Raw genomic sequence first — 13,279 nt, 5'->3', positions numbered from 1 at the left:
CCCTCTCAAATGGGCACTAGTTCAATAACACACACCCAAATGATTGAACCATGGCCCATCCATTACCTTTATATTTTTGTAATATTTTAATTTTTGAAAAAATTATGATGGTGATGTCTCATGCTAACCCATTGGTCTAGGTGATTGAACCAACGAACCATTGAGCCAGGTTTTATTAAACACCAAATATTCCTAACTCGTTCGGATCAGCCACCAGCACATGATCCCAACAACATCCCAACCGGTCATAGCAGGCGTACATTAAGAACAACTTTCTATAAATGTTCTCTATGTGCGGCTACAGTGGCATCAGTGCCATATCGGGATAGAATTGGAAGCCTGTTGTAGGTAGCAGATCCCTGCCAAACCCGGCCGGTCCATCAACATATTTTATATGATTACATGATTACATGATTACATCCAACCAAATAACATAACCGATACCATAAAAGTTTTATGTAGTATCTTGCACAAAACATATTATAACAAAGAAATTTACACTTATTACTAGGTTACGACGGAAGAGGAAATTCAATTTCTAGTATTAATCATCTTTATCCTGGTTGATCTCATCGAGAATCACGATCAGTGCGATGATAAAAGCGTGGTCGATATTGGGATACACAGTCACCTTGAATGAGTCCTTTCCAAGTATCATACTCTGAATGCTGTGTTTCTTGTCCATCTGCAATACATTAACAATTAATAACTTTTCTAAAATCATCCATTTAGCAAACATTGGGATCTTTCTTACCTGAGCAATGACTGTTGAAGTGGAGGAATCTCCGGTGTAGATGTCGCATGATCTCTCCAACCAACTCCCCTTGATTTTGAAATCACATACATCCTCTTTCGTGTTGGTAGCCAAAAAGACATCTAGCTCGGTCTTAAATTGGAGCATTGAAGACTTCTTAGCACTGAAGAGTAGATCTTCGGTGTCCGAGCTCTCTCCGCGGAAGACTTGCCATCTCTTATGTGCAGTTAATATCTAAAAAAAGAGTAAGTGATAAATAAGCACATATCTATTCAATAGTAAAGAGGAAAGTTTGATTGTCTGAACATGAGCAATTCTAGGAGAGTAGAAAATGAAAAGAAAAAAAGTAAAATCAAGGAGAAGAGAGAAGGCCTGACACAATTAACGGAGCCTTGATTTAGTGACGGAAACATGGTTTTCTCCTGTTTATTTCCTTACCAAAAAAAAAAAAAAAAACAAATATATTTTCTTAAAATTCAGTGCTGAATGTAAACCTTACATGCAGTCTGAAAAAGGGAAAATGAAAATAAGGATAGTTTATTTTTTCGGATCCCTTCAGATCTGGAGCTGAACATTTAACGCGAGAATTATGCTAATGAAGAAACTATAATAATAGATTTGTAATAAAATAATGAAAATCGGACCTTCTGTTGCAAGGAGACGATAGGATTTCCGGCGGCGTCGACCAGAACTCGCCGATCACGAAGGCTTAACAGCCCCCCCTTGACTTTGAAGATGATGTTCCCGTTAATGTCCCTAACGATAAAATTGCCGTCGGTGATGGTCATAACCTTTCGGACAATGGTCAGATCTACTAGGAATGGGGAACAAAATTGAAGACCGATAACGGAGACAGGGTTAGACAACGGAGGGTAGCTCGATCCGGTCGGCGGGAAGCTCGGCTGAGCCATTGCGGTGTCAAGTGTCAACTGTTATTGAGAGAGGGGAGAGTGGTGGCTCTTTGTTTAAAGACTAAGAGCAAACAAAGGCATTGAAACTAATGCCTATCAAAGTATCCACAATTTTTTTTGCGATAAAGATCCTCTGTATTTTGTTTTGCCACAAAGACCTCCTTGGACTATGACTGTGAGACAAAAACCCCTTTTGACGATTAAGTTAAATGACGGAGTGCATTAAATTATCAAAATACTCCACTAATTTTTTTTTATTTTCTTTTTTTTTTCAATTTTCTCTTAAAACCTATTTAACCTATTATTTTCCCTTTCTTCTCTTGTTTTCCCCACTCCGTCTTGGGTTCCTCCCCAATCTGAGAGGTGTTTATCTCTTCAACAACCAATTTTCAGGTTCAATTCCTCCTCGATCGGTTCCTGTCCATTGCTCCAAATTCTTAACGTTAGCAACAATTCGCTCACTGGAACAATCCCCACTAGTCTCGGGAACTCTACAAGGCTTTACAGGCTTAACCTCAGCTTCAATTCCTTGTCAGATTCGATTCTTGTAAGTCTTACCCGCTCCCTTTCTCTCACCTTCTTTGCTCTTCAGTACAATAACCTCTCCGGTTCTATTCCTGATACCTGGGGTGGAACAGAGTTATCAGCTTCAGTTATTGACCCTTGATCACAACTTCATTTCTGGAAGGATTCCTGTTTCTCTTCGCCATTTCCATCACCAGAGACTACGAAACCAAGTCACGGCAAACTGACCACCAAAGACATAATTCTCATAGCCACCGGGGACCTCTTCGCGGTTTCACTTTTGCTGTGTTGTATTCTGCTCAGCTTTTTGATCAGGAAAAGAGCTACTTCAAGGGAGAAGTAGTCATATGTCTCAACACAAAGCAGCTCCAGTAGGAGTCCAAGCCTACTGCCCCTGTGGGTGGCCATGATGTCTCAGACTGCTTCTCTACAACAGGGTGGAAATCAATCGGAATTTGAAGTTCTTCAATCGGACACTGAGACTGCAGGTGGCTCTGCCACATCCTGCTCTGATGTCACAAGCGATGAGAGCTGCCCGCAGTTCTCGGTCTATGCTGCCCAGATTGAAATTGGTAGTAGCATGCAGGGTGGAGTGGGCATTATGAGGAATGGTTCACAAGTTCGGGTTCGTATCATGCGATGAGGGATGATGATGATCACGACCTCCAGATCAGCTCAGCTAGGGTGTTTTATTCTTTGAAATCCGTTTAATTGCTATAATAATCTTCTGAACGGTATGAGGAGCAACTGGTTGTGTTATAATGTGCAGATGGTCGCTGATAGCAAGGAGGCTTCCAGGACGAACAGACAATGAAATCAAGAGCTACTGGAACACTAAATTAGTAAAGAAGGTGCAAGACCATCCTAAAACAATAATTACTACTCATTGGCACTCAAACATGTCTAAAGACGACGACGACGACAACAAGAAAAAGAAGCCAGTCGAGCCATCACCGACGACCAACACGGAATCTAAAGTGGTTCGGCCGAAGGCAGTGAGGTGCATCAAAGTTTTTCTCAGTCCACAATGCAACCAGCTGGTTGAACACGTCAACATTAATGATGCCAGTGCTGCAGTAGTGCCCACCACCTGCATGGTTGGCGTTGACGTTGCGACCTCCACAGCGATGGACTCAGATATGATGGGTTGTTGTCGTTCACTCTGGGGGAAGATAATTAAGTGGATGTTATGATGGGTCTCAATGCGGCCGAGTTTTGCCTATCTGATCTTATCAATTCCAACTTGTTCTAGCTTTTCCAGTTCGATAATTGACTTATGGCGGGGAAGACTGGCTGGTGCAACGACGACAACAATGAGTTAACCCTATCTTCCCATCAACTTCTCTTTCACCCTGACGAGATACTGGAGGAAATACGATAAGCGACTGTGCTAAGCCGACGTCGTTTTGGACCTCCATTCTATGTCTATGGCCACTTTTCTTGATTGCGTAGAGAATTCGTTAGCACGATAATTCAAGAGATCGGCTTCGGGAGAGAGAGGGAGGACTTCGAAAGTCCGCTGCTGCTGTACGTGTATCGTGAGATAGATATATATTTTTTTAAATAATTATTAGAAAGGTAATATGACGGTTAAAAAATATTGTAATGATAAATTTTTAACAGAAGGGTCTTTATAATTTATCCTTTTTTTTTATAAAGTATCAAATTAATGAATTATACGTAATTTGTCCCCCATATCGAATGGCCATATTATTACTATTATTATTTTTGGTAAAAAGCGTGAAGGTGGAAAGGCACGTGAGGCCCACCGACCTTATCATGAAAAGCCTGTATTTAGCAATCCTATACCTTTATATATAGGCGGGATGGGTTGGGTCCAAATTACATCTAAACAATTAATTCAATAATATAATTAAGTTAAGTAATTAATTCATTAACTTAATTAATTTAATTGCCTAAATTTAACATCAATAGATATTAATTCAAATAAAAAGGCATAAATGCCATAAATAATTTAAATTATTTAGATTAGCTAAAAAAGCATAAATAATTTAAGTACAGGGTAACTAAATGTGTGTATAATTTAGTTTGAAGTTTACTATTTAGTTATTAAAAATTAAATTAAAAAAATTAATATGGGTCTTACATCTTTGTAATTGACAATCTATTCTGATCTATTTTACTTGAAACCTACTATTTATTTATGTTTTCTAATTTGATTTAAGATATTAAATGAGATCTTATTGGTAAACAATATCCCATTCTATCTGGTATTTTCTATTTATCTAATAAATTTATTTTGAGTTATTTATTTTTAAAAGCTAAATTAGGTTGCTTCATAAAAGTTAAATCAAGTTAGTATAATTAATAAAGTATTTTCTTTTTGAAAAAAAAAATCATTTAAAAACAAACATAGGTTTATCTTTTAATGGGTCCTACCATTTGTATTTAATAGACTATGGATAAACATGTGTTAAGCTAATAACTAACTATCTATTGATAATGTTTATGAGTGAAATTACCCACTTTTTAAATCCTAATTCTTGAATTAATAGGATGGCATGTTTGAATGGTGGTAGTGGGTTGTGGGCTTTAACAGCAACTTGTTAGAAAATGTCACGTGTCTAGATTCCCCAAAAAATGAGAAGGCCAAGTGTTTGAATGATGGGGGTTGTACCCTGAAGACCTTTCTTTTATATATATAGGAATGGTATGATTTTGGACATTGTTACCAATCCTGAATCCATCATTTATTTTGACCAAAGCATAGTTTTGTTTTTGTTTTTTTGCAAAATTTGTTAGTACCCTAAACTTTGGGGGTAGTGTCAAGTTAGTACCTGAACTTTCAAATGTGGCACTACAATACTCAAACTTTCAAAAAGTGTCAAGTTGGTCCAAAACCATCAACGAATGTTAAGTATCATATAAAATGGCAAAAATTCCCTTCACCTATCATCTAATTTTCTTATGATTGGTGTCCAATCTCTAACCAATAACCACTAATTGGATTTTAATCTCATTAGAGATTAAATCCAATGGGTTTGATTAATCAATTACATGGAAAACACACCTGCACACATGTCTTGATAAATAGTTTTTTCTCTTACCAAAACCAATTTTTAACTTGTCCCACATTGGAAAATTACAAGATCTGTTTTACGTTTTTAAATAGGAGCTTATTTACACTCCTTAAATATAAAGAGGAGAGTATGGAGTCTTGCTACCACACAACGCATGTGCACGTGTGTGAAAAGTGCAATGAGGCACACTTTGCTCGCACTTCGTGTGGCTCACGAAGGGTGGCTTTGACTTTTGGTGCGAGGTTGACCATTGATATTTTCAACGGCCACGATTCGATCAAGTGTGATCAAGAATTACTATTCAAAGTTAATAGTCACAATTTTTGAAATTATGACTGTTCAATGAGCCTTTTCTGAACCAACACCTTCCTTTACTCCATGACTTTTCAGAAATTGTTTAAGGAGCATTAATCAAGTATTTGCACACACAAGTTTCAAAAATCGCTCTTGTCTCTCTCAGTCCGATCCACTATTGTCTCATAGAAAGTTTCTTCGGAGACTCTTCAACTTTGTTGTTTGTAGATTCTTGCCAAAAAATGTTGTATCATGGGAATGGATTTGCCTGTAACACAGCAACAAACACAGTGGAACTGAGTAGAGGCAAATAATGTTTTAAAGTCAGTGTCTCCAAATGTGCCTCAGAGTTTCTCCTCCAAGTTTCAGTGACTCCAATCCCTAACACCACCTTCGATATCAAGCTGGTTATGAGAGCTCTCAAAGTACAATTGCAATAGACGACCCAAATGAGTTCTTCGGGAAAAATACAAATGTGGTGCAGTCCCACTTCTTTTAGTCAGCTGAAATACCCATGTTCACCGGTTATGGAGGAGATTTCACAGTAGTGATACTCCCCCCATTTCTTTAGATCTTCAATGATTTCTCACCATTTTCCAGAATCTCTTAGACACAAGTATTAACTTCTTTCAACACTTTGGCTCCCCAAAAACAACTGTTGGTCCTTTGTTTTCCCTCTTTTACACTGGCTGAACAGAATGAATGATAACAATTGTCGTCTGAGTTCATCCCTCCCTCAATTTTCCCTCTGAGAAAAATCGGTGTGATATTGACAACGAGTATCACATCGGAAAGTTTGTCCTCTCACTAGTCTCCCGATTGTTGATTGGTGTAGTCTTTGGTGTTGGTGAGAAAAAAGTTGTAGGGTGTTAACAATTGCTGGGTGCCAGTTGGGAAAGAAAAGAAAGGAAAGAATCAATATCTAATAGTTTGTCTTCGGTCACCAGTGATGCACTTCGTCGTTGCCGGTAGGAGAGGGAGAGAACAAACTGAGAGACAGTTCATGCACATTCCACTGAAAACCTAAAGACAAAACTGGGAAGAGCAACATACAACTTGAAAACTGAGGTGGTTTCCATTTTCATTTCCTTTATCGAGAGTGAGACTTTATCAAAAATCTACACTTAGAATGAGAGGGAAGAAATGACATTAAAGAAGGATTACACCTTTGAAAGTTCAAGTACTAACTTTACACTATCTCCAAAGTTTAGGATACTAAAGTAGAATTTTCCCTAAAATAAGTTTAATATATGAGTCAGAAAGGGCTGTGTTTGGCTATAATACTGTACCCTAACCGTAATTAAAATTTTAAAATCAGTCCCTGCCTCAAAATCTGGTTTTCAAAAATAAAAAGCACCCTATCAGGGTGGCTACCACTGAGTAGGATGGAAGTTACCATCGTTAGCATGGGCTCGAATTGGAATAGTTTGATTTAACCTATTTCAACTTTTCCTAATATATGTGAAATGTGGTCTGGTGGTCACACAAACAAGTGTAGCTTTGTTCCAGAAACATTGAAGATGTTCCAATTACTGAGGTATGTTCTGGGGAGGTGTATGTGGTTGCTTTCAACGATGATAATATCTTTAGATGTATCTTCTTCCGTGTGATGTATTCTAGTAAGGTGTTCTATGGTGTTATTTCTCTCGAGGAATATTTTTAGTTATGGCATAAATTTTTCTGAAGAATCCCCAATCCGTTCAGTTCCGTCTCCGTCATTGTCCAGTTTATCGGTTATTGGAGGAGAACATTTTGACACCTTTTTGGACCACCATCAATCATTGGGGACGTGGCACTTGTGGATGATTTTAAACTTGGGAAGGGTTGTCTTTTTCTCACCCAAGCCTAAGGACTAGGGGTGTTCATGGTTCAATTAATCAAACTATGATCCTTTTTTTTGTAAATCGAACCGATGGTACCGGTTTTTCTATTTTGTCAAACCAAAACTGAACCGGTACCACCGGTTAACCGGTCCACCGGTTTTGGTTTTTGATCGGTTCGGTTATTCAATTTTTTGGTTTTTTTATTTTTTATATTTATAATATATATTATATAAATATATGTATAATATTATATTATAAATAATAAATGATATATAATATATTTATAAATAGATCATTATATATAATATAAGTATATATTTATATAATACATAGAAAATATGTGACATATATTAAATATATATATATACACACACCGGTCGGTTCGGTTAACCACATTTTGCAATTCGGTTTTCTCGGTTCGATTCAGTTTTTCGGTTTTTCATGGACACCCCTACTAGAGACCATTTGCCAATTATTTTACTACCACTTTTCTTTGGGATGGATTTTAAAGTTAAAAGATGGTTGTTACATCCAAGCTTGGGTTCGGTTTTCTCGGTTCGATTCAGTTTTTCGGTTTTTCATGGACACCCCTACTTGAGACCGTTTGCCAATTATTTTACTACCACTTTTCTTTGGGATGGATTTTAAAGTTAAAAGATGGTTGTTACATCCAAGCTTGGGTGAGCAGGTGGTTGGCCTTCTCCTTTCCCCCTACCAGGTCTGAAGTTTCCAGTTGTGATTGTCATGGAAAGGGGTGACTTTGGCAATCAATATTGCGTTTATCCCCTTTTTGAGAGTTTCTTGTTGACTTTTGACTCTGTTGGTCCTCCTTTATTGGCATCTTCCTTGTTTTGCACCATTTGTAGAGTTCTTATGGTGCTCAACATATGTTTATATTTTCCTTAGTAATTTGGTCTAGGTTTATCTTTTATTTTTTGATTGTTATTATTGATTGTACTCTCATAGATTGTATCTAAGCATTCTTAATGAAATTAGCTTTTTTGGGCTACACAATGGGGTAGCCCATACCCCTTATCCATCAAACTATTTTTTGTACAACGTGGATTAATGTTGTATTAAAACCACAAAATCTAAGCTTTTGGTCCCACTTGACTTAGATGAATTTATATCATTATGGGGCCATGGTAGTACAGTACATGGAAGGCCATGATTCACAATTTTAGACCTGTACTAAAATCATATTGTAGTAAAAGTGAACTTCTTACCCATAACCATAACCTTATTCTCACAGTTGGATTTGATCTGAAGTCATCAGAATCACCACTATAACTAGCCAAAGACTTGATTTCATATCTACTGCTCGCACAACAATTTTTAATATAAGTTTATAATCTAATCATGAGTGAATATGCCAATTTTTTAAACACAAGGTACATATGATGCCAAAAATATTATTAGCTCAGCCAATTGGCATTGTTATGCACCTCCAAACAAATTGATTTAATCCAATTGTTGATAAATAAAGAAAAATTTCCAATTGATGAAACACCATCTAAAATTATATCATTTATGCTGTGTGGCTAGTATTTGATAATAAGATCATTAACTCACTCCGAATTGTTAGAAACGCTATCTAAAATACATCCTATTGCCAGTAGAAGCATATCGCCATCTCGGGTTCGGATTGAGAAGGTGATGGTCATATCTGATGCGGAAGAAGACATTGATCTCTTGAGGTCTAGACATGACCCCATAGATTCTTTGTTTCATTTTTGCATAATGTGGAGCAGTAGCGGCAACTGTTTCGAGCCATATCTTTCCACTAGACATGACAATTGGGTTGGGTGGGTCGGGTTCGGGTTGGGTTAAGGTACTTCAGGGTGATTTTGGGTTGATTTGTCAAATGTTAGACCCTAACCCTAATTGTTCGGGTTAGGGTTGACCCATGCATCAATTCGGGTCATCCCAAAAAATAATTGAAATTTAGAAAATAAAGAAAAATTACATGAAAAATGTCAAATATAGAAGAATTAATCTTAAAATTCCAAGTATCAAATAAAAAACTTGAACATTTAACAATTTAAAGAGTAAACAATAAAAAGTAAAGACTACATAGAAAAAAAAAGAGTGGAAACTTCTAACAATGCATAAATAAGTCCAATTAGACTTGACAATTGGGTCAGCGGGTTGACCCATGACCCAGCCCAACCCAGTTTTTTCGGGTTGGATCGAGCCAATTTCACATTCGAGTAGCTAAATATGATACCCTAGCCCTGTTTTTTCGGGTTGGGTTGGGTCGGGTTTGCGGGTTGGGTCAACTTTTTGCCGGGTCTACTTTCCACTTAACGTCATGGTGATGGTGCATAGCATGGAAAGAACCTCCACTGAACATCTTTGTTGTAGTTTATTTTGGGTATGTGTGAATAGCAGATCGAGAGTCAATCCTCAATTTTATACATATTGGTTTGGATTATCAGTTCTTCGACTGGGCCTGGGCTCAAAAGTTAGGGTTTCTTTTTTATTTTTTGGGATGGCACCAATCTTAGCCCAAGTATGGTTTGAATCTAGACCGAATCTAGACTAGGCCCAAATTTAACTTGAGTGCATCAAATTTTATTCTAGGTTGCATTTGGGTTGGATAAATCAAACTTGACCTGAGACTTAATCTGGGCTCAGGGCTTAGGTTTTAGACCCAATTCTTAGGGTTGAGATAGGGTTAGATTTCGATTAGTCTACATTCAAAATTCAATCTTATTATCAAAAATTAAATCCGAATCTGATATGTTGGACTTGGATCATATTCGGATTTAGGCTACATTTGAAATTACTTATTTTAAGGACTTATCTCCTTTTTGTAGTTAAAATGCCCTTATGAACACTGAGTTTTAAGAAATAAGTCCTTTAAATAAGGAATGCCAAATGCAGCTTTAACCCACATACAACTTATTTTGCATAAAATGAAGAAATAAATTAGAATATTAAAAATTATTTACTTATTTATTTATATATATAATAAATTTACAACTCATGTGTGTGTATGTCTAATATGATTGGCTAGAGTTAAATTCATATTTGATTTGATTATTAATTGGATGCAAGTTCTAACATATAAGGGTGTCAATGGACTAGTTTTGGATTGGACCCCATCCAGTCCAAAATCAATTTGGACGGACCAAAAAGACATAGTGGATTGGACCAACCAGTCCAAAATATTTATTAGATTGGATTGAACCTGGTATGTCCATAAAAAAATTATATTAGACTTGATTGGATTAAGTCAATATCCGGTCCATTGATATAAGATAAAAATATAGGTGTTAATGGACTGGGTTTGGATTAAAACCAATCTAAATTAAAATAAATTTGAACAAATTAGACTGGTCTAAAATGGTCCAAATTATTCATTGGATTGGATTGGACCTGGTCCATTTGTAATGGACTCACATTGGACTGGGTTGGGTTGGAATAAATCGAGTCCAATTGACACCCCTACTAACATCCTTATCTGGAATAATTAGATCAAATGCTGAATGAGGTATCAAACTTTTGGCGTTAGGGTCTAACTTTTCTAGCTAGGCTTAGACCCAACACAATCCATATGTTTTATGTAAAAATTTTAATATATCTATATGGTAAATTTTTGATAAAAACTAATTTTAATTTGTTTTATTTTTGATATACAACAAACATCATTTTTAATCCATTTTATTGATAATGTATATACTTTTGATCATTTTTAATTTAAGGAATATTATCTAAACCTCACAATGACTTTTTCACAATGTTCTTTTTGTATTATGTATTAGGTCTCACGGTAAAGAGAGCTTCATTAGTCATGTAAAACTTACCTATACTCGAGGTGAGTAAGTAACTTTCCCACATAGGGGAAAAGTTTAGAAAATATGATATGACAAGTTTGCTCTTTTAGCATTAGCTTTTTATGAGTAAAAGGTCATTATATTACTTACGTGGGAATCAAAAGAACACGTGTAAGTGAACTTACCCAAATAAGAGTTACCTAGGAAACATTTACCTAAGTAAGTGAGGAATTTGTAATTGAATGGGGCCTTATATAAATTCACCATGTTAGTGAGTTTTATCAAATAATTAAATGCTTCTGTGGATATCAATTTTGAGTCTAAATATGAACAAATCAAATATAGATCCATATGTTATTCAATCCCACCCATAATGAGGTAAAATTGGATTATGTAACTTGTGTCATCATAAGTCACAACTTGTAATCCTAGACATAAATCTGGATATTAGGAAACCTTATATTTTGTATTGTTTTCTATGTATTCGTATTGTACATATTTGTATTTGTACTCTTTCCAAAATAATTATATACAATACAAATACAAGGTTTATAAATATAACATACAAGGTTTTGCACTTTACATGCTTGTATTTATACTCCATCCAAACCGAGCTTATAGATCTGTTTAAAAAAAGTACAAATAGTATATTGTTAGATAGTGTATGCCCTTAGCTCCAATCAACATGATGTACATTAGGACATTTATTGTAAATGAATAAAGTATATATTTGATTCATGTTATTGTGGCGTGTTTCTATGCAATACCCTTAAACTGGACACATATGAGACTCGTGTTAGTTTAGAATCTTCACAGTCGTTGGATGGATCTAGGGAGATTTATCCTGTCCAGGCTGACACTGATGTGCCACCAAGGCCGTTGGGGTGGTTTGTCTTAGCTGCCAGGTTGAGACCTGAGGTATATGCAGTGTGGGTTTTCTTGAAACCCAGAACTAGACCAAAATTCCAGTATTGCTTTAGACCCTGGATATAGATGGGCAAAACTAGAATGTTACACCTGACCCCTAGACTCGATTATGATACTGCACTAGGTGTCGGATTGGGGTATCTTTGATATGCCAATCAATGAGATTCTTAGAGGGGGTCAAAACCTAAGTATGTTGGCACAATCCGAAAATTCATCTGAGTGGGTGATCATAGTGATAGGTTCGGCCCCTTTGTCGGACAAAGTGGATGATCGAGAAAATGCACTCTCTCTGATGGAAACCTAAACTGTTGGTAATGGATTTCAAATGTGTTTGAAATTTTTTTTTGGAATAATATATATATATATATATATATTATGATTTCAAAATGTTTGTAACAGGTTTTAATTCTCGGGATCCATGTGAGTAGAGAGTGCAACACTGTACCTTGCAAACGATGGAGATGTCCTCTCTTGTCGGGCAGTGTTTGATCATTAAGGGTTGAGAGGTTAAGTGTAAGACCATTGAGAGTTATACCTAATGGGCTAATTAGTATAAATGTTGGGTCCATTAAGAGCCCATGGTGATGGACTCAGGGGTTCATTGTGTTTAGTAGTGAATTCGGCCGGGGCTTATAGTAGAGGATAGGCTGAATCCATGTGGCTGATGTGTAAATCGGTGTTAGGGTCCCACACCATACAAAGAGAGCCAAGCTTGCCAGCATTAAAAGGAAGTGGATTTGGGTTAATTAGATTAATTAAAAATGGGCGGATTTGGGTTGGGATCAGTAGATAAGGATAAGAGGATAAGTCTTATCCACTTAAAGAGTCCAGATCCAAATAAAGATTTGGATCAAGAAACTTCTAATTTGATTAGGAATAAGCTGATCTTTAACTGTAGATAAGATAAGGGATTATCCTTATCACTTAAAGAGTTCAGATCCAAATAAAGATTTGGATCAGAAGACTCCTAATCAGATTAGCTGTCTCTTTAAGGTTATAAATAGAGAGCAGGGCGGAAATTAAAAAGACACCTATCACAACACAGAGACAAGACAACTCACTTAGATTGATTTTGCATTCAATTCTTTTTCTTCAAACTCTTGCCGCCCTACTCTGTTCGATCTCTAGTTTTGGATCTGATTAAGATTTGATCTTGATATTGTTTCTTGTTAGAAGAAACAATTTTGAAGTTGTGTTCCCTACCCCATTCAATTCTTGCTGAAGA

At 36.4% G+C, this 13,279-nt stretch overlaps 1 protein-coding gene and 1 long non-coding RNA gene across 2 annotated transcripts; one reads left to right on the top strand and one right to left on the bottom strand.

Moving 5' to 3' along the window:
- Positions 1-414: 414 nt before the first annotated feature.
- On the bottom strand, positions 415-2,065 carry LOC148868635 (protein LURP-one-related 10-like). The gene is made up of 3 exons (XM_088971265.1): positions 1,399-2,065; positions 755-988; positions 415-685 (listed from the first exon to the last, which is right to left on the bottom strand). The coding sequence occupies exons 1-3, from the start codon at positions 1,663-1,665 to the stop codon at positions 545-547; spliced, it is 642 nt and encodes a 213-aa protein (XP_088827391.1). The 5' UTR covers positions 1,666-2,065; the 3' UTR covers positions 415-544.
- A 654-nt stretch (positions 2,066-2,719) lies between these two features.
- Positions 2,720-3,884, top strand: LOC148868634 (uncharacterized). The gene is made up of 2 exons (XR_016107545.1): positions 2,720-2,815; positions 2,960-3,884. It is a non-coding gene; the product is annotated as an uncharacterized LOC148868634 (long non-coding RNA).
- Positions 3,885-13,279: the final 9,395 nt, after the last annotated feature.

Source organism: Nelumbo lutea, chromosome 2, assembly GCF_056320005.1.
Source record: "Nelumbo lutea isolate HS-2025 chromosome 2, American lotus-T2T, whole genome shotgun sequence".
NCBI classification, from domain to species: Eukaryota; Viridiplantae; Streptophyta; class Magnoliopsida; order Proteales; family Nelumbonaceae; genus Nelumbo; species Nelumbo lutea.
Note: the sequence above shows the minus strand (reverse complement) of the source record. Positions and strands in the feature narration are given on the sequence as shown.

Coding starts and splice junctions, on each gene's coding strand:
- LOC148868635 (XM_088971265.1), bottom strand. CDS start 1,665: ATGGCTCAGCCGAGCTTCCCGCCGACCGGATCGAGCTACCCTCCGTTG. Junction 989..1,398: donor TCGTCTCCTTGCAACAGAAG/GTCCGATTTTCA, acceptor CTCTTTTTTTAG/ATATTAACTGCACATAAGAG. Junction 686..754: donor CTTCAACAGTCATTGCTCAG/GTAAGAAAGATC, acceptor AATGTATTGCAG/ATGGACAAGAAACACAGCAT.